Genomic DNA, 25,386 nt, shown 5'->3' with positions numbered 1-25,386 from the left:
CCCAGTGTCAGGGGTTGAAGGGCCCTGGAAAGCCCATCCCGTGCAATCCCCCCATGGAGCAGGAACACCCAGATGAGGTTACACAGGAAGGTGTCCAGGCGGGTTGGAATGTCTGCACAGAAGGAGACTCCACAACCCCCTGGGCAGCCTGGGCCAGGCTCTGCCACCCTCACCGGGAAGAAATTTCTTCTCATATTTAAGCAAAACCTCCTGTGTCCCAGTTGGCACCCATCGCCCTTGTCCTGTCACTGGTTGTCACCAGAAGAGCCTGGCTCCATCCTCCTGACACTCCCCCTTTACATATTCAATCCTGTCATCCCCCACCCCAGCCGCTAATTCACCCCTTGGGTTCATCGCTGGCTCCACAGCCCTCCAGGCAGGATGGAGGAAAACACAGCTCCATTTCCCCACCTTCTACCCTGAAATAGCCCCAACACACCCCAAAATAGCCCTGATGCACCCCGAGAGCCACTCAGCTCTGTCCCACACCTCCTGCCCCCCTTGTCTCCTTCACTTTACCCGTTTTCTTGGGATCACATCTTAGAGCTGCCTCTTCCTCCCCAGACCCCTCCGGTGCATTTTGGGGTGTTGTCAGGGTGTCCCTGAACCCACCTGGTTGCTTTTCGGGGCACAGCTTGGCTTTTGGGGTGCCCAGTGTTCCTCAGTGTGCCTCTGGGGACACCCCAGACCCCTCAGCGTGCTTTCTGGGGTGCTCCAGGCTCCCCCTTTCAGTGCCCTCCAGCCTTGGCACCATGCGGCTGTTCACCCCCAAAACACCCCAAACTGCTGCGGGTGACACGCTCCCCAAATGCCAGCCATAGATCTGGGGATGCAGCCAAAGACGCCACGTGGTAAATTCACTTCAACCCAGGGCGAGAGGAGTAAGACTTTATTTTGAGAAGGGTCTTAATCTCAAATCAACATCATTCCCGCGTCGGGGCGAGATCTCGTCACAGAACGTCACAGAACGACACGATCCCGTGTCTGCAGATGCTTCGGTGACAGATTTTCCTCTCAAAATTTCATTTTCCCTCCTATTAATCCACCTCGTGTGTGAAAATAAAGAGAACAAACGCAAAACCACAGCGTGTCCGGCACCTACCAGTCCTCCCGCCTCGCACACCAGCGTCCCTGCGGAAAAGGCTTTTCTTCTCCTGGGAGGAATTTCTCTCTCAATCGGACTTTTCCTTCTCTTTCATGTGCAGGAAGACGATGCTGAACATGAAGAGTCCAACCATCATGGAGAAGGCGCCGGCGTAGTAGGGGTACGCCGAGGGGATGAAACGTTCGTACTGGGTGTGCTGGAGGGGACGGACGGACACCTGGGAGGGGACGGAGTGTCCCTGTCAGTCTGGCAGCCCGGCCACCCCTACGAGTTAACTCCCCCCGCGCGATTAATTCCCCCCCATGCAATTAATTCCCATCATGCAATTAATTTCCCCTGCGCTCACCTGGGTGGAGGAGTAGAGGTGGGTGTAACCCAGGCGGTTATAATCCACCTTGAACTGAAACACCCCGTAGACATCCGGCAGCTTGAACCTCACGCTGTATTTGCCGCCTGAGAAAGAGACGGAGGTGACATTGAGCGGAGAAGCTGCAGAAAACAAGCAGCGAAAATGGCCCCAAGGGGGGAAAACACACCAAAAAACAGCCCCAAAGTGGGGGAACCCACAAAAAATGGCCCCGAGCGGGGGGACCCACCGTTCCGCTTCAGGAAGGTGCGCACGAAGGGGTCGATGCGGACGAACTCCAGCTGAATGTCATCGCCGTCGAACGGGACCCACTTGCCGTCAGAAAGCTTTTCGATGACGATGCTGTACTCCTGGAACGAACCCACGATGCGTCAAGTTAACGAGCCAGGCCTGAAAACGAACCCTGACCTGTCCCCAGTGCGAATTCTCCCCAATTGCTGGTCCTCACCACGAGGTCGGTGACGGTGTAGGCGTTGGGAGGCGCGAGTTCCCCCACGCGGTGGTGGGACACGGCCCCCACGCGCAGCACTCCCTCCTCCTTGAACACCCAGCGGGACAAGGCGACGGCCAGCTCGTAATTCCCCGTCTGCGAGTACCTGCGGAGGAAGGAAGGTGAAGAAAGCAAAGCAGGCACGCCAAAAAATCCAATGCGTGCCAAAAACCAAACCTATAACAGACATGAAAGCAAGAAAAAGCTCCCCAGGGTCAGAGGATGGAATTCATTCCCAAAGCGCTTTGGTCCACGACGTTGAACAAGCACATCACCCACAATTTAATTCAAGCTTTCTGCTCTTTTCCCATCACGTAAATATTTTCTGGCTGTTTCCCATGACTTTCTTCACCAAATATTCCCCGGCGGGGACGCCAGGAAGCCACGGTACCTCTTGGAGCCAGGGGCAGCCTTCTGCACGGCGGAATTGAAGAAAGCGTCGCTAAAGAAATCCAAGGAGCCGCTGAAAACAACGCGGGCGTTGTTGCGGGCTTGGAGGCCGGCGATCAGGAGGGTGTTCTTCCCGACCGCATGCGGGTACTGAAAAGGAAAGCAGTTAGAAAAGCGTTTATGGATGATGAAAGGAGAATTAATCTCCGGTTTGCTGCGGGGTGGAACAGTCTGTAGGTCGTGCATCCCGTAACGAAGTAGAAACCAAGGAATTCAGAAAAACCAGTAATAGGATTCCCAGGACTGGGAGGAGGCCAGGAGACACGTTCTGCTCTGGGCTGCCCCTTCTCGCAAAGTTTCCCTCATGCTGGACACTTTCACACCAACAAAAAGCAAAGACGAAGGTTCCCAGGACAAAGTTGGAAAGCAAATGGCAGCCTGACGCTTTCAAAAATCAATCAGGAGATGAAACACTTCAGCTTTTTTCCCCAATTTGCTGATATTTGTGGGATTTAATTGTAGAAGTATAACCCAACAGAGGAGAAGAAAGAAGGGAGAGTACCTGGGTTATGGGCTTGTCTGGGAAGAAGGAGTAAGAGGTGGAGGAGCCGGTCAGGATGTCCAGCACCAGCGGGTTGTCGGGATCAGCCACCATCCTGGCAGGGAGAGGCACCATGAGCCTCAGAGACCCCCGGATCCCCACACCCCGAGAGACACGCAGCCGCCAACTCAACCACGTGGACCACCTCACCCTTTGGAGGTGGTGAAACAACTGCACACACCAAGAAATCCAGAATCACAGAATCATTTTGGTTGAAAAAGCCCCTCAAAAATCACCAAGTCCAAGTGTTCCCCTAGCCCTGTCCCTGCCCCATGTCCTGAGAACCTCATGTCCGTCTGTCCAACCCTCCAGGGATGGTGACTCCAGCACTGCCCTGGGCAGCCTGTTCCAATGCCCCACAGCCCTTTGGGGAACAAATTGTTCCCACATCCAACCTCAACCTCCCCTGGCGCAACTTGAGGCCGTTTCCTCTGCTCCTGGCGCTTGTTCCTGGGGAGCAGAGCCCGACCCCCCTGGCTCCAAGCTCCTTTCAGGCAGTTCAGAGATCAGAAGGTCTCCCCTCAGCTCCTGTTCTCCAGCTGAACCCCCCAGGTCCCTCAGCCGCTCCCATCACACTTGTGCTCCAGCCCCTTCACCTTTCAAACCAAATATTTCCTTCAAATATACCAACAAGCCTCACTTATTTCAATTAAAAAAACCATTCCTAAGTCAACAAATAAGCTCCTTTAGAGATTTTCCTTTTATTGTTCCCCAAAATCCAGAGAGATTCCTCGTGTGAAGAGCAAACGCTACGGCAACACGGGTACTGCTGCTCCGCTCCCCCACCACAAGCCCCTCGCCTCCCTCCCACACCTTGGCTTACCCGACCCCTCGGAAGAGGATGGGGTTCAGCGCCGCTCTCCCCACGATGGTGGGGGCCTTCAGGAGATTTTCGGTGTCGGCAACGATGAGCGTGTGCTGGGAGAAAGGAGACAGAGCGGCGTGACCGTGGTGTTATTTGAAATATATCTTTGTTTTTACAAAATCGAGCAGGATGAGCGTTACAATCCAATGAAAAAGCAGAAAAGCAGCCTTTTTTGTTTATGTATTATAGAATGATCAAATTTAATTAATACTAATATTTAATGAAATGGAAAAGACCTTTTGATAAAGACAGCAATACCTACAGTATTTTACTTTGCTATATTTAACAACTTTGATGGTCAAACTAAGGCAATATCCATATACTGCTCAGTTCAATTTAAATTAAAAAACTAGCAGGATATATAAAGTTCAGACTTGAATATAGGTTTTAATTTTAAATTACCAGACGACACAAGGGGGAAAAAAAATCGCAGCAATGCATACATTTCCATACGGATCTCTGGGCGTGAAAATCCCCCTTTCCACACCCGAAGCGTCACACTCGGTGTCTGAGGCTGTGAAATTCCCCCCGATGTGCTCACCTGGCCAGGGTCGGATATATCGTAGTTGTGATGGTCGATCACAGCTGTCCTTTCCTCGTCAAACTCGATCCCGCACTCGCTGCCCAGCTCTCGCAGCGGGTCGCCTGGAAGGACAAACGGATTCTCCGTTACGCTTGTTGCGGCACTCGAAATAAAAAGGAAATTTAGCTCAGAGTCACACGTTCACCCTCTACGAGACAAACCCCAGGGAGCCACACAACCTCCCTCATCTAAATTCCCACTCCAAATGTTAACAAAGGCCATTATTCACCCATTTCCTCACAGCACAAGCCTTGAGGTTCACAAGAAACTGTGTTTTCTCACCATTTTTGTTGCAGCTCAGGGAAGGATGAATAAACCCTTTGCTCACGGCAGAGCATCAGCAATGCAGGTACTTGTTACAAGAAGCTGCTGAAATGCATTAATTTGCTTTGATGAGCGTTTGTACTTACCAATGTCCGAGCTGGCGGCCACGAGGACGCTCCCACCACCATCGATGAAGGCGGTGATGGTCTCCACGTTGATGTTCCCACCAAAATCTGAAAGCACACGCCACAAATTCATCACTAGTTCACTGAAATAATACCGTGGCAGAATTAAACCATGACAAAACACCAAATTGCTTTTATTGTGGCTGAAAGAACCATTGTTAAAGGCCTGAAAGCATCCGCAGTTTGCTGCCAGGTACAAAACACAAAGAATAACATCTAAAGCACAAGATTTAATTAAAATTCACAAAACAACCAGAAATCCCACTTCCAAAAATATGACCAAGCTCTAAGAGCACTTGAGTTTTGCTCTCCTGTATTTACCTTCTATGGATGGTGAGAAAATGATCAGGTTGTCATACAGAAATTCTCCATATTTGATCAGGGACAGACTCGCATCATCCGCCGTCCGGAACGTCAGATCGAAGCCCCTGTCTGCATCCACGAGGTGGAATCGACAACTTTAGCATTTCACAAAATCAAGACATTTTGTATTTCCCCAAGAAATAGCGGAATTTAGAAAAAATGGCATAGGAGCATTGGGGCTTAGTTTGGTTTTATGTGCCCCTGAAGAGCCTTTTTGTTGCAAAGATGTCCTGTTGACACCCGTGAGGTGGAGAATAACACTGCAGGGGACCCAAAACACAGGCACAGTTGGGAAAACACCCCAATTTCCTGCCTGGCCAGGGGACCCCAAACAACCCCCTCAACCCGAGGGAACCCCAATCTCCTCCCTTAGCCCAACCAAGGGACCCCAACCGCTCCGCCTCAGCACCTAAAGGACCCAAAATCTCCTCTCTCAGCCTCACCAGGAGACCCAAAACACTCCCCTCACCCCCAGGGGATCCCGATCTGCCTCATCAGCCTGACCAGGGGACCCCAAAAACCCTCCTCAGCACTAAAGGAGCCAAATCTTTCCCTCAGGCTGGCCAGGGGACCCCAAACAACTCATTGGAACCCAAATCTCCTCCCTCAGCCCAACCAAGGGACACCAGCCCCATCCCCTCAGCACCAAAAGACCCAAATCGTCTTCCTCAGCCTAACCAGGGGAACCCAAACACCCCCTCACCCCCCCAAACCAAATCTTCTCCCTCAGCCCAAGCGGGGGACCCCAACCGCCCCCCACATCCCCTCCCTCAAGCCAGCGCGGTGTCCCAGGAGCCTCCCCGAGCCCTACCCGCCAGGCTGCGGAAGAAGAGCGAGTGCGTGTCCCGCAGGTTGCCGTTCTCCAGCAGCACCAGGGTGCGGGGTCCCCCCTCGGCCGCCGCCAGCACCGCCAGGAGCCCCCACAGCCGCAGCGCGAACGCCGCCATCGTGCTGCCGGCGCCGAGCCCTCCCAGCAGCGCCCGGACAGCCAATCAGAGCCAGGCGCCGCGCCCACACCACCCAATCACCGACAGACAGCTCCTCGCCGCTGGCCAATCAGCTGTGTGACCCCCGCGCGGCCACCGTAGCCCCGCTGAGGGACGGGGCGGGAAAAATGGCGGCGGAAAGGCGGGGTCAGTACCGAGCGGGAGGAGGCGGGTTCTCAGTAAAACACCTCGAAATGGCGGAGTCAGTCTGGTTTATTGCAGCGAGTTGGGGGGTGCAGGGCGCGACAGAACAGTGACAGCGAAATCTCCCTCTGTCCCGCCCTACGATGCGGAGGCGAGAGCGTTTTGGTGCAAAACCAGCGAGATTTGGCGGCTTCCTGCGTCGCCTCAGTGGTGGCGGCTTTTGGAGCCGCTTTTGCTCTTGTTGCGCTTGGTGGTGGCGTCGGGCAGGGCCAGGGCCTGCAGGCGGAACGGCCGGGGGGCGGCGGGGCCGCCGCTGGGAGCCCGGTCCAGCCCGGGGGGAGCTGCGGGAGGAGACGGGTGGGAAAACCGGCAAAAAGGGGCGAAAAATCCTTGCTGGGTGTGGGGGGTGAGCCGGGCTGGGCCACCACGGCCTGGCTTGTGACAGCGCTGGTGTGGCCAGCAGGACCGGCACGGTGACCGGGGCACAGTGAGGCCAAACCTCAAACCCTGGGGGCAGTTTTGGGCCCTTCATGCCAAGAAAAAGCTTGAGGTGCTGGAGCGAGTGGAGAGAAGGGAACGGAGCTGGTGAGGGGCTGGAGCACAAGTGTGCTGGAGCGGCTGAGGGACCTGGGGGGTTCAGCTGGAGAACAGGAGCTGAGGGGAGACCTTCTGATCTCTGAACTGCCTGAAAGGAGCTTGGAGCCAGGGGGGTCGGGCTCTGCTCCCCAGGAACAAGCGCCAGGAGCAGAGGAAACGGCCTCAAGTTGCACCAGGGGAGGTTGAGGTTGGATTTAGGAACAATTTCTTCCCCAAAGGGCTGTGGGGCATTGGAACAGGCTGCCCAGGGCAGTGCTGGAGTCACCATCCCTGCAGGGGTTGGACAGACGGACATGAGGTTCTCAGGACATGGAGCAGGGACAGGAGTGGGGAACGGTTGGACTGGATGATCGTGAGGGGCTTTTCAACCAAAATGATTCTGTCATTCTGGATTGCCCAAGAGCTTTCCCCAAAAAAAAACAATGAGGAAAATGCCGGTGACCGTGGGTGATGTGTGGGAAAAGGGCTCTTACCTGGGTCCGAGTTCGGGTCCTGGTGCAGGATGCGGCTGGTTCTCCGTGATCGGAAATAGCTGTTGGCGATGGTCTCGCTGTCGCTGCGGTTCAGCACCAGTTTGTAGCGGTCCTCCTCGGGCTGGAAGGGGAAAACACCATCAGCAGCACTGGACTCCGCGCTAGCCCTCGGGTTATGGCTTCAAAATAAGGCAAAATTGGTAAAATACCATAAAAAGGGGGGAGAAATGCACCCTACCGAGAGCTCTCCGCTGTCACCTGTGGGGCTCAGTTGGGCAGGTCTGGGCTGCGGCAGGGCTGGAACTGCTGTGACAAGAGACGTGTAAAAGGGTCGTTATCTCTAAAACAATTAACACTGCCCAGTCCCCAACCTCAGGACTCCTGAAGGATCCTGACCGCCCTTTGCATTAGGTGATATTATTATTCAAACTTTCTAGACAACCTCTTTGTCTGTGGCAGATTTTACAAGCGAGCCAAGTCCCAACGTGATGTGCCGCCCCGGCCGCACCGTCGCGACGCTCCTCTCACCTGCGGGCAGGCGGGTTTTTTGAATGACGGGCTCTGGAATTTTCCAGCAGCCGGTTTCGTCGTCCCAGACGGATTCACGCCTGATTTTCTCCAGGTTGCTGTAATTGCAGTCACGGCGGACCAGGGTCTGCACGCGGTCCAGCAGCTGCTGGAAGAGCATCAGGTCTCGCTCCAGCCGGCGGATGGTGCCGAGATAATCGATTTTTTCCAGCTCAAATTCCGACTGCAGATCTTTGATCTCAGTCTCGGCAGCTCGGAGCTGGGACATAAAACCGGAATAAATGGTTGGGATTAGAAAGGAGAGAGAGCAGCGGTTGTTGGGGATTTGTCAGGCACAGGTGGGAAGATAAAACCTTCAGTGTTTGGGAGGATTTCTAATTTATAATTAAGAATTAGGATCGGATTTGTGTGGAGAGATTATTGCACATCTGTTTTAATGAAAGATTTCGCGCATTTTGCCAAAGCGCCACATCTTCAAACAGACCTTAAGTTACTGTTACTGGTGTGGTCTGAGTCCCGTGCTAACAAACCCTTGGGAGTTCCTAATGTCGATGACAAAGGTGAAACATTTATTTGATAACTAAAATACAGAAATAAACCAAGTTCTTAACGTGCAGATTTAGGACTGCAAACACACACACATTATTTAGAAGCTGCTCTGATTCTGCCTCACCAGAACAAAACTCATTTTACCTACAATTTAAGAGCATTGCTTTTATTTTCTTTTCTTTCTTTCCCCCCCCAGAAAGCTTTTCAGGGTGTAATTTCTTCCAGGAGCGCAGGTGTGTTAGGGGGGAGCTGTGCAATAGGTCGTGGAGAGCAGTAGAGGGAGTCATGTCCACATCATCCTCCAGGAGATCGGCCTTTAAAACAGGCAAGGTTTGGTGTCTAAACAACTTAATTCCCCTCCCTGAGGGCTGCTGCACCCGATATTTCATCAAAATACACACAAAAAGCTTTACAAGGTACCAACGCAGGCACAGGTGTAAAATATTTGCCGCAGACAAAGTCACATTCTAAACAAACCGCAGAGGAGGAGAGCGATGTTCTCTCCATTTTCAGCTGCTCACCTTGTTCTGCATCTTCTCCAGGAGTTTGCTCTTGGCTCGAACCTCCTCCTGGATGGAGTCGTAGACGTTCAGCAGAACCCAGTCGCTGCCGTCCTCGTCCGTCTGCTGCAGCGCGGCCAGCAGCTGCGTCCTCCGCTCGTCCGCGTGTTTCTTCCGGCGTTTCTGCTTTTCTTTGAGGTCCTTGTTTTTAGCCTGTTCCCCTCCTACCACCTCTCTCTCCAACATCTGCAGCCTGGAAAAAGCAAATGCTTCTCTTAGCTCAGCAAGGTGAAAAACCATCTGTGTAAAGCTTGGAGGACGCATGTCATTACCTGAGTGACATTTGGGAAGATGCAGAAAATAGCGATTTCTGGTGAGCTTTGCTGCCCTGGGTAATCCCAGCAAATTCCACTTTTATTAACAGTTTCTATCATAAATATTCCTGCAGACCCAAGACAAAGCGCATCCATATCTACAGTCACGGAATTCTTGTTAAAACCCCTGTTTTGTGGAATACGTATTTAAATTCTTGTTGAAATATACATTAAATATATTATTTGAATTCTTCTTGCTTTGAAAGACACGAGGTGCCAAAATTAGGCAAAGAAATATTCTAAATGGTGGCTATGGGAGTAGGATGGCTGGAAACCACAGGACAATTTCCTTTTGGGGGCAAAAAGGACATGGAAATAAAGCCGCAGCCGCGCTCCAGAGCCGTTCTCTTTGTCGGCAGCAGAGCAGGTAGCTCAGGTTGGGCAGCGCTGCCTCAAAGCGGAGAAAACCCCACTGCTGATAAAACCTTCGCTGATAACGCCCTCTTAATTATCTTCAGACCTCATCCTCCGCCAGAGATGACCCACTGTTTTATTTCGCCGCACTCGCCGAGCAGCCTTTGGTTTCGTTTGCTTAATGCGCGATTGAATCCTCGCTCTGCCGAGCGAGCAGCCGAGATCTCGCAGCCGTCCTGATGCGTAAAGCTTTTAACAGGCGGCTTTGAAAATCCCCACGCGGAACCAAACCCTCCCACCTCATCTGCAGAGAACTCGGGGTTTGTCACAAGAAAGAACGCTGCATAGGACTATTAAGATTTGATATATCATCAAAACGAATGGTTTCTTTGGAGATCTTGCTGTTAATAGACAGAATTGCCCACAAATTACAGATTCTGCTATTCTAGGGTTCTTAAAAGCTCCTTTTTTAGTTGGGAGAGGCCCAACAGAGCGAGCAAGCGCCACAGGAGCTCACAGTAGAGCTACAAGGCTGGTTAAAAAAATGACAAGATTTTTCAGAATCAAACTCTATCATCCACAATACAGCTTCTGTTGAGCATTTCTCATTTTAATATAATTCCACGCAATGGACTAAAAGAGAGAAATCAGCAGAATTTGCTTCAAGTGTACATTTCTGAAACAGCACTAAACCCCCATATTATTTCCATACACTGTGTCATACTCGAACTAAGTGAATCCTCTCACAACGGCTCTCGCCCAGGAGAAAACCTGGGGTCTAATGCTGCCCCTAAAATGTGACTGTTGGGAAATTTTGCTGCCAGTTCTGCCCGACATCTCACAAACATCGTTGGATATGTGAGTATAGAGGCAAAAGTGACCTCAGTGAGAAGGAAGAGTCGTGGAGGACGCGCTCTCCTCCACCACAAGCAGCAGGTAGACCTGCTACCTCACTGGTACTGATGTGAGATGGCTTAAGTGCCCTTCAAAACCCATTTTTAAGAGAAAAAGCAGTTGGACTTAAGCTTTGTCAGTGACCACCAGATCCAACTCTATAAGCTCCTCATAATTACACCTGCAACAAGCCAGAGAAGGGAGAGATTTCCCTGCCAGATTTTCTCTCATAATTCTGGCACTTGGCGTCATTAAACAGCTGTGAGCTGTGCCCTTCATCTGCTCAAGCAGGACAAAGTTAATTTGGGGACAAAGAATACGCGTGTACTTAGTTTTGTGCAGTGCTGAAGTCACAGCTGAAGCTTGACAGTTGTAAGATCATGGAAGGATTGGATATGAGGAAAAATAATGCCCAGAAAGGCCATTGGAACAGGCTGCCCCGGGCAGTGGTGGAGTCACCATCCCTGAAAGGGTTGAACGGACGGAGATGAGGTTCTCAGGGACATCAGTTAGTGACAGTGTGAGGTTAATAGTTGGACTTGATGATCATGAGGGTCCTTTCTAACCAAAATGACCCTGCAATTCTCTAAGAACAGGGTGGTTTGCTGTGAGCAGTGCCCAGGAGGCAGGAGCAGCGTCGTCACTGACCTGGCGAGCACCTTCTGCTGGTCTGCAGGTAAGGACGCCCCCTCGGCGGTGACAGCCACCTCTGCGCCAGCGCTCCCCCTGTTCACCCCGCCAGCGTTTTGCGCTGTCTGAGGTGCGGCTGGGTCCTGAGGACAAGAGGAAACCAAAAGCTGCAGCTCCAAAGAGATAAAATGTGAGTTCTGGGACAGATGAAGCACGACACGACCGTCTCGGGTTCATTCAACCCAGGGAGAAGCAGTTTGAACAGTACCTGGGTTGACGTTCGTTCTTCATCTGCTGCGGCAACAGGGTCTTCACGCAGAGGTGTCTGCTCAGAAGTAGTTTCAGTCCTCACGGCAGCTAAAGAGTAAAATAGGAAATATCACAATGTCAGTAACTGGCTCTGCGGAACTAGAGCATAAATCTGTGGAAACATCACACAAAGTCTTCACCAAAAGCTAAAAACGAGGTGTCTGGAAGGAAAAGGTCCGTTATTTAGGCTGGTCAGTCAAAGCCATCAAAGACACAGAGGGCATAGCAGGGAAGGAATGCAGATTTTACAGGGTTGGGAGAGCCCAAGTCCTCATGTTTGCCACACAAATAATCTATTTCAGAGGTGAAGATGTGCACATCAGAGCGGTGGGGGGAAAAATGAACCTCTCACCTTAGAAAGTGATAGCATCAAAAATGAAGAATATAGCTTCAAGAATTAATACTGAGCGATAAGTGCTGCACAAGCACATTGCAAAACATGCTCTGAGGCACTGCAGAAGTATAAATGAAAAGTGGTAATGAAGAGGATAACTGGCAGCGATTTATAGTTATGTAAGAGCAATATCCACCCTCCAGCAAAGCGATGGGGTTGATAATCCACCGGGAGAGCACGGGCTGCATCGCATTTGTGCGCGATGGAAGAGATTGCCGCAGCCACCCTCGTCTCGGGCGTGCGAGTTGTGCAAAGGCAGCAAGGCAGAGCAGCGCCTGCCAAGACCAGGCATCGCTACAGCTCAAGCCTCCGCTCAAAAGAAATGCTGCCTTAAGTCAGAAAATATCAAAGCTACGTGGGAAAAAAAAATCACATTTTGTCACGTCAAGGTTTAGGGGGGTTCTGACAGGGAAAAGGGACCAGGGAAACAGGGGAGAGGACAAAACCTGCTTCCTTCCTGAGGTTCTCCTCGAGCGCAGCCAGTTTGAGATCGTAGTGGTTCCTCAGGCTGCTGATGTTCTCCTCCAGGCGGGCACGGGACGCCTGCTCCGCTTCGTAGCTGGTCTTGAGTTGGGCCAGTCTCTCCTCGTACTCCTGAAAGGCAGAGCAGGCGGCCTGACGCCACAGCCCTGCTCCTCACGGCACACGAGCTCTCAGCTTGTGTCCACCCCAATAAAACTTTACCAGTGACTTTTTCTGTGATTTAAGTCCACACAGTATCGATGGAAGGCGACTCATTAGCCCTAGAGACAGATGTGGTGCCCTGGAAGGAGCTTTTTAAAGAGCAAGAGTTTTATTTCCTCTGGCTGCTCTCTCTTTGTCCTCACTGCCAGCTCCTCATTCTTCCTCCTGGCTCCACATCCCCTCTTCATCTTCATCCTTGTACTGTTCCTACTACTTTCCTCCCATTTTTCCCTCATCTGACGGAATCTAAATTTCACACATAGTTTCCTCTGTTTGTTATATGTACGTCAATAATTCTTGGGAACCCATTTCAATTCATCTCCAGAGTGGTGGGAACAATGCTGAAAGCAGCACTGTAAATAAGGCCTCCATTAACACGTTCTGCCCCCAGGAGAAGCTCAGGGACCAACAAATAGGAAGAAAGGTGTTCTGAAAAGGCTGAACCACACAGCCTTACACCGTATTTATAACGATCATTGTAAAAACCCACAAGCTTTAGTCAAAGACACTCCGGGATGTCCCCTCCTGACTTACTTCTCTGATCAGCTGCTTCTCTGCTTCAAGATCTACCTGGGGTTTGAGGAGGGGAACCGGCTTCGCTTCCAGGTGAGCAGCCTCAGCAGGCTGAAGCCCTACAAAGCAAAGCAGAAATAAAAATCACTCCCAGTTACCGGGTAGGATTGTCTGTAGAATGCCTGGAAATAGAACAAAGAACATTGCAATCCTCACACGGCTTTAAACCGCGCTCGTACGCCAGCATCTGTGCTGCCAAACGCCCACTGGCCTGGGACTCCATAGGTGTGGGGAGCGGAGTCGGTGCTGAGCAGAGGGGGACAGGCTTAAGCTTCAGGTGTAGGAAAGCGAATCTAAATCTAATCTCCATGGTAGAATAACAGGAGACTTGTTTCCAGGGCTATGCTGACAGATTTGGAAGATAAAAGGCACTGGGAAGGAGATGGAAGGTGTAAGGAAATCACCTCCTTTCTTCACCCAGGGAGGTGCTGGACTCGCCATCCCTAGAGGTTTTTAAACTGAGATTGGCCATGGCACTTAGTGCCATGATCTAGTAAACGGACTGGAGTTGGACCAAGGGTTGGACTGGATGATCTCTGAGGTCTTTTCCAACCCAGTAGATTCTGTGATAGTGGTAGAAAGGAGAGGAACAACAACAAAACAATCGTACGGCCTTATTCCTCTGCTGAAAGTTGCCCGTTTTTAGGGGTTAATTCTGCAAAGGTGAAGCGGGTCCCTAAAGACCGTTCTTACCCTTTGCTTCCCACATTCGCTATTTCTGTTTCATAGCAAAGAGTGAGTTGTCGGCTGAATCTTCAAGGAGAGGACAGTGCTGCCTCTGTAAGAAATGCCGTCAGCACGGCAAAACTTGTCTTGTGGTGTCAAAAATTCAGAGGGCAAGAGAACAGCGGGCAATGCTAACTTTGAAAAAATATGTGTATTTAATAAGGTATTTGACATTATTATTTCTTTCACAGCTCATTTTTGCTCTCCCAGCTGAAACCTGTCTTCTGTGACTGACCAAATTCTAGCAGAACGACCAAGAAGAGCTGAATATTTTAATCACATCAGCATTTTCTAACAGAATTTTTCATTACTGAAACCACTGCATAACTGAGATGGTCTTTACCAATGGAATATGGTCAATTTGGCACCAGTGAAGGAAACGTCCATTATCAGAATGGGAGAACTCTTCCACCAACAGGTGAGGGGCATGTTGAAGTGAAATCCATTGAGCATTTTATGTGTAAAAACTTATTTTTCCTGTCAAAGATAAAACATCTCCGCAGCCACTAAGGGCTGTCCTACCTGACAAGCTACTCGCGCTCATCTGTCCAGCTAGAATGGCCTTCAGCTTCTTAATCTCCTCCTGATACTCCCTCAGCAGAGCATCCTTGGGGTCCTCATTGACACAGGGCTTGTTCTTAATGTTTTTCGCTCGATTGGCGTAGCGCAAAGTACTGAGGCTTTCGTCGTAGTTGTTATCAGCCGGAGACAAGCACGCTACCATCAGCGTTTTGGTGTTTCCTCCGAGGGAGTCTTGGAGCAGCCTGGTCAGCTTGGAGTCTCGGTAGGGGATGTGCTTGCACCTGCCGTCGACCAGGGCCGAGATGACGTTGCCCAGAGCCGAGAGGGAGAGGTTGATTTTGGTGGCTTCTCTGAGCCGCTCCCCCGTGGCTCCAGTTTTGGACTGTCTCTCGCTTCCCGCCAGATCCACTAAATTGAGTTTTGCAGCCTTAAGGCGGTCCTGCCCGCGTTCGTCTGCAAGCAAATAATTCCAGGTTAGGCTCTGCTTAAGAGGAAGCATGTTAACAGTCAAGAAACAGGACTCTGTGGGCATTACATTCCAGTTCAAGCCCTGTTCTTTGTCTGCATTTGGGCCCCAACTCCCTTAAGTAAATAAATATCTTAATCTTAGAACTACATGTTTTAGTGCTTTCCTGAACAAGGTCCTGCACGGTGAGAACTCATACTCATTCTAACTCTCTCAGTGAGCTCTGAACACACACTTGCAGACACACTCTCCACGTATTTCCACAGTGTTTAGAATTTAGGCAAAGCCCTCCACGAGTAACAAGGTCAGACCATGAGTTTATACCATTTTTTTCCTCCTCGGATTGTTTCACCAAGTTAAACAATGTCTGACAACTGGAGAGAAACCGGAGCAGGGGTAGCTGGAGAGCACAGGCGGAAGAACAGGCTCCCTGAACACCAATGGGACACGGACAGGCAGCAACGTCACCTCTCCAGCCTGCTGGGGAAAGGCTGGAGTGGACACGACGTCGGGAAACAGTTTTTCCATGAACTCCCACTCTACAGATTTTCCCAAGAGCGAAATCCAGCCTACTCTAATTAATGGACGTCTTCAAGAATTTCCTTGCTGTGCTTCAAAAGAAAAAGCACATTCTATCAGACACATCAAGGCCCACCAGCTGGCTTTCTGTCCCGAGCCAGCTGCAACGTTCAAGATCTCCCCTCTCGCCCAGATCGCTGTAAACCCGCGCCGTGACTCAGCACACAGGCACGCTCGGCGGCATCTGTTCCTCCTCAGCTCATGACATTCTCAGGGAGAAAGGAAAATGAAGGAACGCGGGCGAGAAACAAGAAAGCTGCAAGAAATCAGGACCACGCTCAGCCTGAGCCACCTGGGTGAGGAGACGGATCCCGGTGAGCGAGGAGTCAGACCCAGCCAGATGGTGCCGTTCCCATCCCAGCGCTTTAAGGCAAGAGAAGATGTGAGCTGAAGCTAAAAGCAGCTCCTCGGAAGCTCACCTTGCAGGTAACATCTGCTTCCTGACCTGCATTTTGGAGCCGAATTAACGTGATGACACAAATTCCCTGTGACTACGAGAGAGCACATCGATTTGCTTTAGGAACCCCATGGTTTCGCCGGCTGCTTGACTTTCCCAGCCTCATGCAGAGCAAAGAGTTGGACACATGCTCCCAAATCACACAGCACTGCCCCAAACACTGGACCGCATTTTTGGATCTCCACGTCTCAATTATCGCTCGTGATTACAACCCAGGTTCAAGGGAAGAGCTCCTTTAGTGCTCCGAGCACAGAAGCATCGAGGTTTAAACCGAGTCCGCCCTTTTCCAGACAGATTTCTACAAAACCTAGCCTTGAGTTTAGTAAAAGTTAAGATTTATGGCTGTGGACAGTACCTACGCATGACCAATGAATAATACGATGCATGGGCGAAAGTTAAAAGGGAAACAAATGAACAAACCATCAGAATGTTTCCCCAAGATATTTCACCTGTTAGAGCAACAGATTGTTAACTGGGGAACTTAACGTTTGCTGCTGAGCAAACATGTTTTGCTCCAGGTCTTTCCAGCCAGTTCTGGTGGCACAAACACCAGCAAAATCTACAACATCCTTCGCATTAACAAATCAATCCCTAAGCACAATGTAAAGGAATTATCCATCTGTTACTCTAAACCCTGTAAAAATACTGCTGGTAACTTGCGCATTTCATGCATCTGCAGCCAGAGATTTGCCATAATCCTGTTCCTGAATCTAAACTGTAACTTTAAGGAGTCACTTCACAGAATTGCAAAGAGATCTTTTAAAATATCAACTCCTTATAAATTATAATTACTACAGGCTCAACTGGAAAATGAGTTTAAACTTCCTGCTGCACCTAAAGATGGCAACATAAATACCTACTTCATTAACTATTTCAACTAATGATTACTCCAGTAGAACATCCAGCTATGGGGCTTGTGCCAGAACCCTCAACTTTCTCCCCAAATATTCCATTTAACTGCAAGTTTCCCCACCTGCAATCCTGCTCCCCGTGATGGGTTTTCAAAGCTTTGAATCAGAGACAACGTTGCAGGCCAGATGAAGAGCCCTACACCCATCTGGAACACAGAAGAGGTTTTACAGACCCACCTAATACAAGTATTACCATTCTGTGCTAATTGAGAAATTGTAATAATCCCAAACACACCATATTGGACAGAGGAAAATGAGGTGTTGTCACCAACACCTGGAGCCACAAGTTAGGAAGATTTTGTGTAACTTTCCCCATGACTGAAACAGCTGAAGAAAATGAAACCAAGCTGTTTGCAGCCTCCGCCCGGGTCAAGGACTAGAGAGAATACAGGAGACTCATTCCTTTCTTAGTCCCAGAAATAAAAACCTTTCAACGTCTGTGTTGAGAGCCAGCGATGCAGCTTTATCAGCTAAAGAAATGCCAGTGGAAACATGATATTCAAGAAAGGAAAATCAGTCATTAAAATATCATTAAGGGATTCTTTTATTCCATCTTAAAGCCCAGATTAGCTGTTTGCTTAAAGGATGTGTCCCCTGGTGAAGCTCAGCAAAGGAATCGCTGGGTGAAATGATCTGACTGGTGTTGTAAAGGAGGGCAGACAAGACAAATAATGAATTAAGTTTCTCCGGGTTGTACAATGTGTGAACTCCAAGCCATTGTATGGGCTGTGAGATAAATGTTGCTGGAAATAAAGGTTGAAGAAGGTAAAGGAATTGAAGGAGAATTAAAAATGTTCCCAGTTTGCGTGTAAGATATTTCTCTCCCAAGGGGGAACTGAGGGGAAAAAAAACAACGCTCAGCCATTTCACTATGTGAAGAATGTCCGTGTCAGGGCACAATTCTGATTCTACCGGCCCTAAAATCATTTAGGATCGAGGTTTAGCTGTGGTGTGATGGGTCAGACCCCACGGATTCCGCGTCCTGCTGGGCCCAGGCCTAAGGAAGGATGTCCAGCGACCTACCTGCGGTGCAGATCTCCACGTTGACGGTGAAGATGGAGTGGGAGCGGGACGAGTCCTTGTTCATGAGGGTGGAACCCACTGCCCGGTTTCTCCAGCCCGTCTCCATGAGCCGCTCACACTGGCCCACGCTGTGCACAGTGTGCAGGGACAGCCCCTTCACGTACACCCCCTTTTCGGGGTGCTCCTTCAGCTGCCAACGGGGACAACGCAAAACGGGTTAGAACGAGACGCACCGAGGCTGCAGGAAACCATGCAGAAGCTTGAGGGCTACACAAGTTTGGCATGTGGAGAAGTTAAATTGCAGCACCAAAAAGCCGGAGTGTTTCTGAAGGAGGAATAAGACCACACAAAAACAGGGAAGTACCTTTGTGGCTCTGCAGACAAAAAGGATTTGAGTTAAAATAGTAGTGAGGTGGACTACGAACTGGCTGAAGGGAAGAAGCCAGAGAGTTGTGGTCAATGGGGTGGAGTCCAGTTGGAGGCCTGGATCTAGTGCAGTGCCTCAGGGGGCTGTGCTGGGGCCTGTATTATTCCATATATTCATTGATGATTTGGACAAGGGAACAGAGTGACTGTCAGCAAGTTTGCTGATGACACCAAGCTGGGAGGAGTGGCTGACACTGGAAGCTGTGCTGTCATCAGAGACCTGGACAGGCTGGAGAGCTGGGCAGGGAGAAATTTAATGAAATATAACAAGGGCAAGTGTAGAGTCTTGAATCTGGGCAGGAACAACCCCAGGTTCCAGTGTAGGTTGGGGAATGACCTATTAGAGAGCAGCGAAGGGGAAAGGGACCTGGGGGTCCTGGGGACAGCAGGGTGACCATGAGCCAGCACTGGGCCCTTGTGGCCAGGAAGCCAATGGGACCTGGGGTGGGTTAGAAGGGGGGGGTCAGTAGGTCAGAGAGGTTCTCCTGCCCCTCTGCTCTGCCCTGGGGAGACCACACCTGGAATCTTGTGTCCAGTTGTGGCCCCTCAGTTCCAGCAGGACAGGGAACTGCTGGAGAGAGTCCAGCGCAGCCACCAAGATGCTGCAGGGAGTGGAGCATCTCCCGTGTGAGGAAAGGCTGAGGGAGCTGGGGCTCTGGAGCTGGACAAGAGGACACTGAGGGGGGACTCATTCATGGGGATCAATATGGAAAGGGGGAGTGTCAGGAGGATGGAGCCAGGCTCGTCTCGGTGACAACCAGTGACAGGACAAGGGGCAATGGGTACAAACTGGAACACAGGAGGTTCCACTTGAATTTGAGAAGAAACTTGTTCCCGGTGAGGGTGGCAGAGCCTGGCCCAGGCTGCCCGGGGGGTTGTGGAGTCTCCTTCTCTGCAGACATTCCAACCCGCCTGGACACCTTCCTGTGTAACCTCATCTGGGTGTTCCTGCTCCATGGGGGGATTGACCTGGATGAGCTTTCCAGGGCCCTTCAACCCCTGACACTCTGGGATTCTGTAAAAGTTGGCTGATTGATTCAGACGAGAAACCTGCACTTCTACCTCCCCTATTATCAAGCTGCATCTTAAAAAAAAAAGAGCTGGAATATCTTTCACCTATTATGGCAAAGGCTCCAGTGTCTCTTCAGTCACATGAACCTTTTTTAAAATCAAAGCACAGATTCAATAGTCATGGATATTCTTATCGATGCTTTTTACCAACCCCCTCCGCTCTGAGAGGGTGTTTGGATGTCACTGACAGAATTCCCGAAGTCACACCCATCATGCACAGGCGGAATAATTTTTCTCCAGATTAGTTCATTTTCAAGATGCACTAAAATCTTATTCAGGCAGCTGGATAGAGACAGTGTTAAATGCATCTTTTCTGCAATTATCAATCACGCAGAAGAAAAATTTCATGCACATGCTAATAAACAATTGAAACATTCAAAATCTTGAGTGAGCCATCAAACCTACATAAAAAAATGCAAAAGAGAGATCCCTACCCTCCTACACCAGCCCCCTCTGATGCTCCCTTCGCACTGGGAATTTGAAATGAGCTGAATTCATTTTCAACGGCATCGTTACACCCCACATCTGCGGGGTTCATAACATAAAACTGTCGTGTCAGCTGGGATATCAAGATCTCCCTGTCACGACTCGGTGTCACAGAGCAAAAGACACTGCAGTGTGACTTCCCAAGGAGATCCTTAGATACTTCAGCGATGCACACGCCACAAGAAGCAATGTAAAAGTGTTTGCTGTAGAAACATGAGCACAGAACAGAGCAAAACTGGTTGAACACTAAACTGGGCAGGATTTTAGCCTTGTTCTAAAGCCGCGACTGCCCAGGATGAATCCAGACTGTTCACACGCTGTGACTTTTGCCTGTGCTACAGGAGAACCCACGGATGGCCTGGCTGTATTTGAAGGTGCTGTGGAGTCTCTGGGGAACAATTAAACGAGGACGTGGCTGTTTAACTCCACAACAGACCAATGGGGTCATTTTCCTTGCGGAGCTCTGTAAAACCTGCTCATCGGAGGGTTTCCTGCCCCAGGAGGCGATTGTGGCCCTCAGAGTCACCAAAGGCACTGATGTTGAATGGCAAAAAAACAGAAATGGGATTTTGGAGGAGAACTGAGGGGCACAGAAGAAAGCAGAGGGTCAGCCCGGGCTTTCGGTCTCCCTGAATTATTCGGTGGAGGCAGCAACAGGCAGCTGCTGTCACCGGTGTGATGGTGTTACCCTGGAAACTGTTCTGCCAAATTCCTGCCCTCCCAGTGCCAACCGCGGTTACCACGGAAACCGGTGTCACCGCTGATGTGGAACAAAGGACAAACTGCAGCAAGCGAGTCCCCTTCTCCGGTTTGGAAAGTGAAGCCGAGAGGGTTTTGCTTCTTTTAAAGTCAGCAACCTGTTAGAAACAATCTGCCCCAGCAGGCAGTTTGGGTCTGTCACCATTTCGGTGCATCTGTGCGGAAGATGGTGCTGCTGCCTCGGTTTTCATCAGCAGGAAAGTCCTGCGGAGAAGTAAATTAGGATGGGAGATTTGCAGCTTCCCCCAGGAGTACGTGCAAAAAGATCTGCAAAACCACCAAGAAGTAAACTGAATCAAAATCAACCCCCTGGTTAGCATTTCAGGAAACGTCACCCTCCTGAGTTTCTGGAAACTGCCCGACTTCCCATGTGTTCCCATGGGGAGTAATATCTGCTCCGTCCGCTCAAAAAAGGATCAGCCTTTTTTGTTTTAGGCAGATAAGGAGATCATCCACAGCTGTGTTAGATCGGATTAAATATTTGTAAGGCACAGAATCCTCCTGCTTTCAAGACAGCCATGAGATGAAAAGGATTAGGAAGAAATTGCCCCATAAACACTTTATTCCATTGTTGTCCTGTAACAATTTTCACGTGGCTTCTGCTGAGCTACCGGCCACTGTCAAGGACACGTGGGACTGGATCCTGTTCCTTCTGCCACTAAACTTTTACTGAAGTCCCTCAAAACCTCCTCTTGGCTTCCATATTCATCACTATATCTTACCTTCTGGCATTCAGCTTCTGATAGAGCACATTGTTGCACTTCTGCCAGGCATTCGTGGTAATGCTTATCTGAGCAAATTAAAGCACTTCCTAGTTAAAACACATTGACTCCGCCTCACCTCCAACTTCTGTTTGGTATCGGCTCCTAGAAGGTCCCGTATGTCTTCATTGTAAATCTCCAGGTAGGAAGCCCTCAGCAAGAACTTGGCATTTTCAGCGCACTGCACAAAACAGGAGCGATTTGGGGGTGAGGTTCTCAAAATGAAGGTGAGTGGGCAGCCCCCGTAGATCCCAATGCCAGCTGGGTGCCTCACTCCCTTCAGCACCTCAGCAAATCCCTCCTGGCACTTCATTCCCAGGTGTGACCACTCAACGCACTTGCTACAGGGAATTTTGGTGCTTAAATATCTCACATGCAAGTCCATAAAGTCAGCGGAGATGAGGGTGAAGTTCATCTGACTACCCATAGGCTTTCGAATGAGAAGCAGCACCCCCAAAAACCTGTCCCATTCTCGCTCCTACTTCTTGAGGTACAACATAAAAATCACCTTTCTCGATATCAAACCGTCTTACAACAGGATCTCTTTCACGTCCTTCCACACCTACCTGTACACTCTCAAAAATGTGCTCAAACGCCCTGGGGATGATGCCTCTCTGCGCAGAAGGATCCGCGATTCCCTGCATGGTGAACGACTTCCCGCTGCCAGTCTGGCCGTAGGCAAATATGGTGCCATTGTAGCCCTCGGTGACACCCTGAAAATGGAAGAAAACCAAATAAAATCACCATTATCCTTTGTATAATTGGAAATACATCGTCCAGATTCAACCTCACCTCGTGAAAGGTGCTTTAAAGGAAGGGCTGGAAGTAAACATCAAACACGGCTTGATCTTCATACACCAGAGTATAATAATGACTCGAATGCTAATTGATTGTAGGGTGGCCAAAAGGAGGGTCTGTAGCTTAGAATAGTTTTCTCTTGGAAAGCTGGCTGAAAAGAGCCCTCACTTTTGCTTGTTCCTATTTCAGGGAAGTACAGTAGGAACAGAAGATAATTGGTTTTCTTAAGGTTTAAATAAAGTGATAAAAAATAACTTATTAATCTAATAATCTATTGTTTCAGACCCCGGTTGTCCTCACAGTCAGGAACATCCATCTTATAATTATCACTAGCCATTTTATCCCTGTTTCTTTTTCTAACAATATTGGGTCTTCTGGGTTGGGTTTTTTGCTGAACTGGTTCCCTTCTCACCCCATTTACCACGCTGACATGTTAACAGGCAACAAACATATCCCCTCTCATTTTGCTATTTAAAACAGGCTGAGGTTCCCCATCTTCCTTAAAAGTTTCTTGCTTGAAAGAACATCCCTAAAGCCCTCGGGAGTCTTGTTTGTCCCTTTTCTCCTCGCATCACTTCTCACTGCAACTTCTGCCCAGCTTCCACCTCCAGCACCTGCTCAGAGCAGTTCACCTTTCATACAAACATCCACCTAAATCAATTAAAACAGGGCCGGCAAACTCATTTTCATGGGGGGCCACATCGGCCTCGCAGTTGCCTTCAAAGGGCCGGATATAATTTTAGGACCATAAAAATGTAACTTTAGGACTGTACAAATGCAATTTTAGGACTGTATAAATAGTCCTAAAGTTACATTTGGTCCTTTGAAGGCAACTGCAAGGCCAATGCACCCCTGGTGAAAATGAGTTTGACAGCCCCGGCCTGAAAACAATTACATGTAATTCTACCCACAGTGTGGTGCTGGCTGCTGAAAATATTGGTTTTCTTCCCAATTTCCCAGCCTGTCACTGGGACGTTGTTTTACCTTCAGTTGCAGCAAAGCCTCTTGAAGCAGCAGATGAGCTGATTCTGTCCATAAATCAGTTCCACAGAGGGATCACCTACCCATGGAAAACTCCCAAGCCCACGTCCCAGCGTAAGGAGCCGTTGAAGGGAGAATGTTGTGGTGTGGGGGAAGGACTGAGAGACATCAGGCTATGAATCCTTAATGTAAAACAAAGTCTCTCTGAACCAATCACGGAATGCAAACTGATCACCATATTTAAAAAGTTAAGCTAGGGGGAAAGGTAATCAAAGAGCCTGGAATCCATATTTTATATAAACCAATAAGGGAAGGGAGCTGTTAGAATTAGATGAAAGAGAGAGGTAAATTGAGGCAGGGTTGGGTGGTCTGTAAACCCTGAAGTACCAACCAGTGGGTAACAGGGGACAGAATATGTCACTGGGATTTGGGGAGGATATAAGCAGGGCCTTTCAGCCCTATTGCATGTGCCGACCTTTAGGTAGAACAGCTGGTCGTGCAAAATCGTTAATAAAATATGCTTTGCTGAGAGATCCTGCCTGGGCCTATTGTATTGGCACAGTAAATGGTTTCCTACACTGAGATGTGTGTTGGCCACATCAGCCTTCCTCTGGGCATCACTCACAGAATCGTTTTGGTTGGAAAAGACCTTTAAGATGATCGAGTCCAACCATAACCCAGCCCTGTCCCTGCCCCATGTCCTGAGAACCTCATGTCCGTCTGTCCAGCCCTCCAGGGATGGTGACTCCAGCACTGCCCTGGGCAGCCTGTTCCAATGCCCCACAGCCCTTTGGGGAAGAAATTGTTCCCACATCCAACCTCAACCTCCCCTGGTGCAGCTTGAGGCCGTTTCCTCTGCTCCTGGCGCTTGTTCCTGGGGAGCAGAGCCCGACCCCCCTGGCTCCAAGCTCCTTTCAGGCAGTTCAGAGATCAGAAGGTCTCCCCTCAGCTCCTGTTCTCCAGCTGAACCCCCCAGGTCCCTCAGCCGCTCCCATCACACTTGTGCTCCAGCCCCTCACCAGCTCCGTTCCCTTCTCTCAACTCGCTCCAGCACCTCAAGCTCTTTCCTAAGAACATAGATAAAAATAATCTACATGATGGATAATCTACAAATCTAAAAATAAATAATCAATAATCTACGTGATGGATTTCTCTGCTCCATTTGAGGGCTTTGCTTGGCGTGCTGTGGTGTTTGGAGTTGAGGACTCTCAGCACTTGGCTCTTCCTGGTCACACGATGCCACGAGTCACGTTTGGACGCTCCAGCTTCTCTTTTCCAAGGGGAGCCCAAGGCACCGAGCTGAGCTTGGGACAGCTCATTGTTCAGACTGTGAATTTTGGGACAAAATAAGCTCTTTGTCCCCTGATCCTTCGTGACGTGCAATGAAGGAGCACAGCTCCACAGCCTTCAGCCCATAACGCGTGTTTTTAAGCAGCGTGTCTTTTTAAAGGATCCCAATACCCAACAGCCCTTTCTGGGAAGAAACTACTCCCAAGATCCAACCTCAACCTACCTCGACCAGCGGGTAGGCGATGTCGTTGTAGATCTGCTCGGTGCTGTGCTCCTGGCCGTACGCCCCGTCGAAGGTGAACAGCTTGGGGGGCTCCCCGGCGGGGTTGTGGATGGAGCAGCGGCCCCGCGCGCTCTCCGTGTTCACCACGGCCCGGCAGCCCAGCGCCTTCTCCCGCTCGTTCATGGGCCGGCAGCGCACGATCACCTTCACCGCCTCGCAGGCCATGGCGTGCGGCTCGATGGGCAGGGGGCTGTGGGGCTGTGGGGAGCAGGGGCTGCACCCCCAGGGGGGGACACTGAGGGGAAGGAGCCCCCCGGCAACTCAGTGTGAGGAGGGATGGAGGGGCTGCAAATGGCTGGGGGAGAAGGGGAAACAAGGAGGAACAAGCTTGGGAGGGATGAAGGGAAAGGGAGGAGTTGGAACAAGTCTGAGGGGGAACTTGAGCAGGTGGGGGGGAACCTGAGGGCGGGAAAGCCTGAGGTGACTTGGGGAGCGGGGAGAAGCCTGGGAAAGGGAAAACCTGAGGTAAACCTGCAGGTGCCCGGCAAGCCCGAGGGAACGGAGGGACACCCGAGGCGAGCCGGGGGCGGCGGAGGGACCCGGGAGGGTCAGCGGGACCCGAGAGGGTCAGCGGGAGCCGAGAGGGACAGCGGGACCCAGGGTCAGAAGGACCCGGGGGCTCCGGGAAGCGGCGAACGACACAGC

General features: G+C 50.4%; 2 protein-coding genes across 2 annotated transcripts; both read right to left on the bottom strand.

Annotated features, from left to right (window-relative positions):
* Nucleotides 1–874: 874 nt before the first annotated feature.
* DDOST (dolichyl-diphosphooligosaccharide--protein glycosyltransferase non-catalytic subunit) lies at nucleotides 875–6,195 on the bottom strand. Its single transcript, XM_082069769.1, has 11 exons — nucleotides 6,025–6,195; nucleotides 5,172–5,282; nucleotides 4,812–4,898; nucleotides 4,360–4,463; nucleotides 3,777–3,871; nucleotides 2,915–3,008; nucleotides 2,354–2,502; nucleotides 1,921–2,068; nucleotides 1,702–1,822; nucleotides 1,452–1,558; nucleotides 875–1,322 (listed from the first exon to the last, which is right to left on the bottom strand). Exons 1-11 carry the CDS (start codon nucleotides 6,158–6,160, stop codon nucleotides 1,173–1,175), a joined length of 1,302 nt encoding a protein of 433 aa, XP_081925895.1. The 5' UTR covers nucleotides 6,161–6,195; the 3' UTR covers nucleotides 875–1,172.
* On the bottom strand, nucleotides 6,184–25,037 carry KIF17 (kinesin family member 17). The gene is made up of 14 exons (XM_082069848.1): nucleotides 24,682–25,037; nucleotides 21,956–22,102; nucleotides 21,469–21,570; nucleotides 17,887–18,076; nucleotides 14,451–14,903; nucleotides 13,164–13,261; nucleotides 12,392–12,539; nucleotides 11,511–11,599; nucleotides 11,261–11,385; nucleotides 9,012–9,243; nucleotides 7,942–8,200; nucleotides 7,652–7,716; nucleotides 7,414–7,534; nucleotides 6,184–6,306 (listed from the first exon to the last, which is right to left on the bottom strand). Exons 1-14 carry the CDS (start codon nucleotides 24,904–24,906, stop codon nucleotides 6,206–6,208), a joined length of 2,355 nt encoding a protein of 784 aa, XP_081925974.1. The 5' UTR covers nucleotides 24,907–25,037; the 3' UTR covers nucleotides 6,184–6,205.
* Nucleotides 25,038–25,386: the final 349 nt, after the last annotated feature.

The sequence above is a fragment of the Streptopelia decaocto genome (genome assembly GCF_964273445.1).
Source record: "Streptopelia decaocto genome assembly, chromosome: 20".
Classification (NCBI taxonomy): domain Eukaryota; kingdom Metazoa; phylum Chordata; class Aves; order Columbiformes; family Columbidae; genus Streptopelia; species Streptopelia decaocto.
Note: the sequence above shows the minus strand (reverse complement) of the source record. Positions and strands in the feature narration are given on the sequence as shown.

What these genes read in the sequence shown, in the direction of transcription:
- DDOST (XM_082069769.1), bottom strand. Translation starts at nt 6,160, where the DNA reads ATGGCGGCGTTCGCGCTGCGGCTGTGGGGGCTCCTGGCGGTGCTGGCG. An exon ending in ACACCGTCACCGACCTCGTG is followed by an intron (nt 1,823 to 1,920) that starts GTGAGGACCAGC and finishes GGTTCGTTCCAG; the next exon opens with GAGTACAGCATCGTCATCGA. An exon ending in CACCTTCCTGAAGCGGAACG is followed by an intron (nt 1,559 to 1,701) that starts GTGGGTCCCCCC and finishes TCTCTTTCTCAG; the next exon opens with GCGGCAAATACAGCGTGAGG.
- KIF17 (XM_082069848.1), bottom strand. Translation starts at nt 24,906, where the DNA reads ATGGCCTGCGAGGCGGTGAAGGTGATCGTGCGCTGCCGGCCCATGAAC. An exon ending in ACATTTTTGAGAGTGTACAG is followed by an intron (nt 21,571 to 21,955) that starts GTAGGTGTGGAA and finishes TGTTTTGTGCAG; the next exon opens with TGCGCTGAAAATGCCAAGTT. An exon ending in GGACCCGAACTCGGACCCAG is followed by an intron (nt 6,307 to 7,413) that starts GTAAGAGCCCTT and finishes CCCGTCCCTCAG; the next exon opens with CGGGGCTACGGTGGCCGCGC.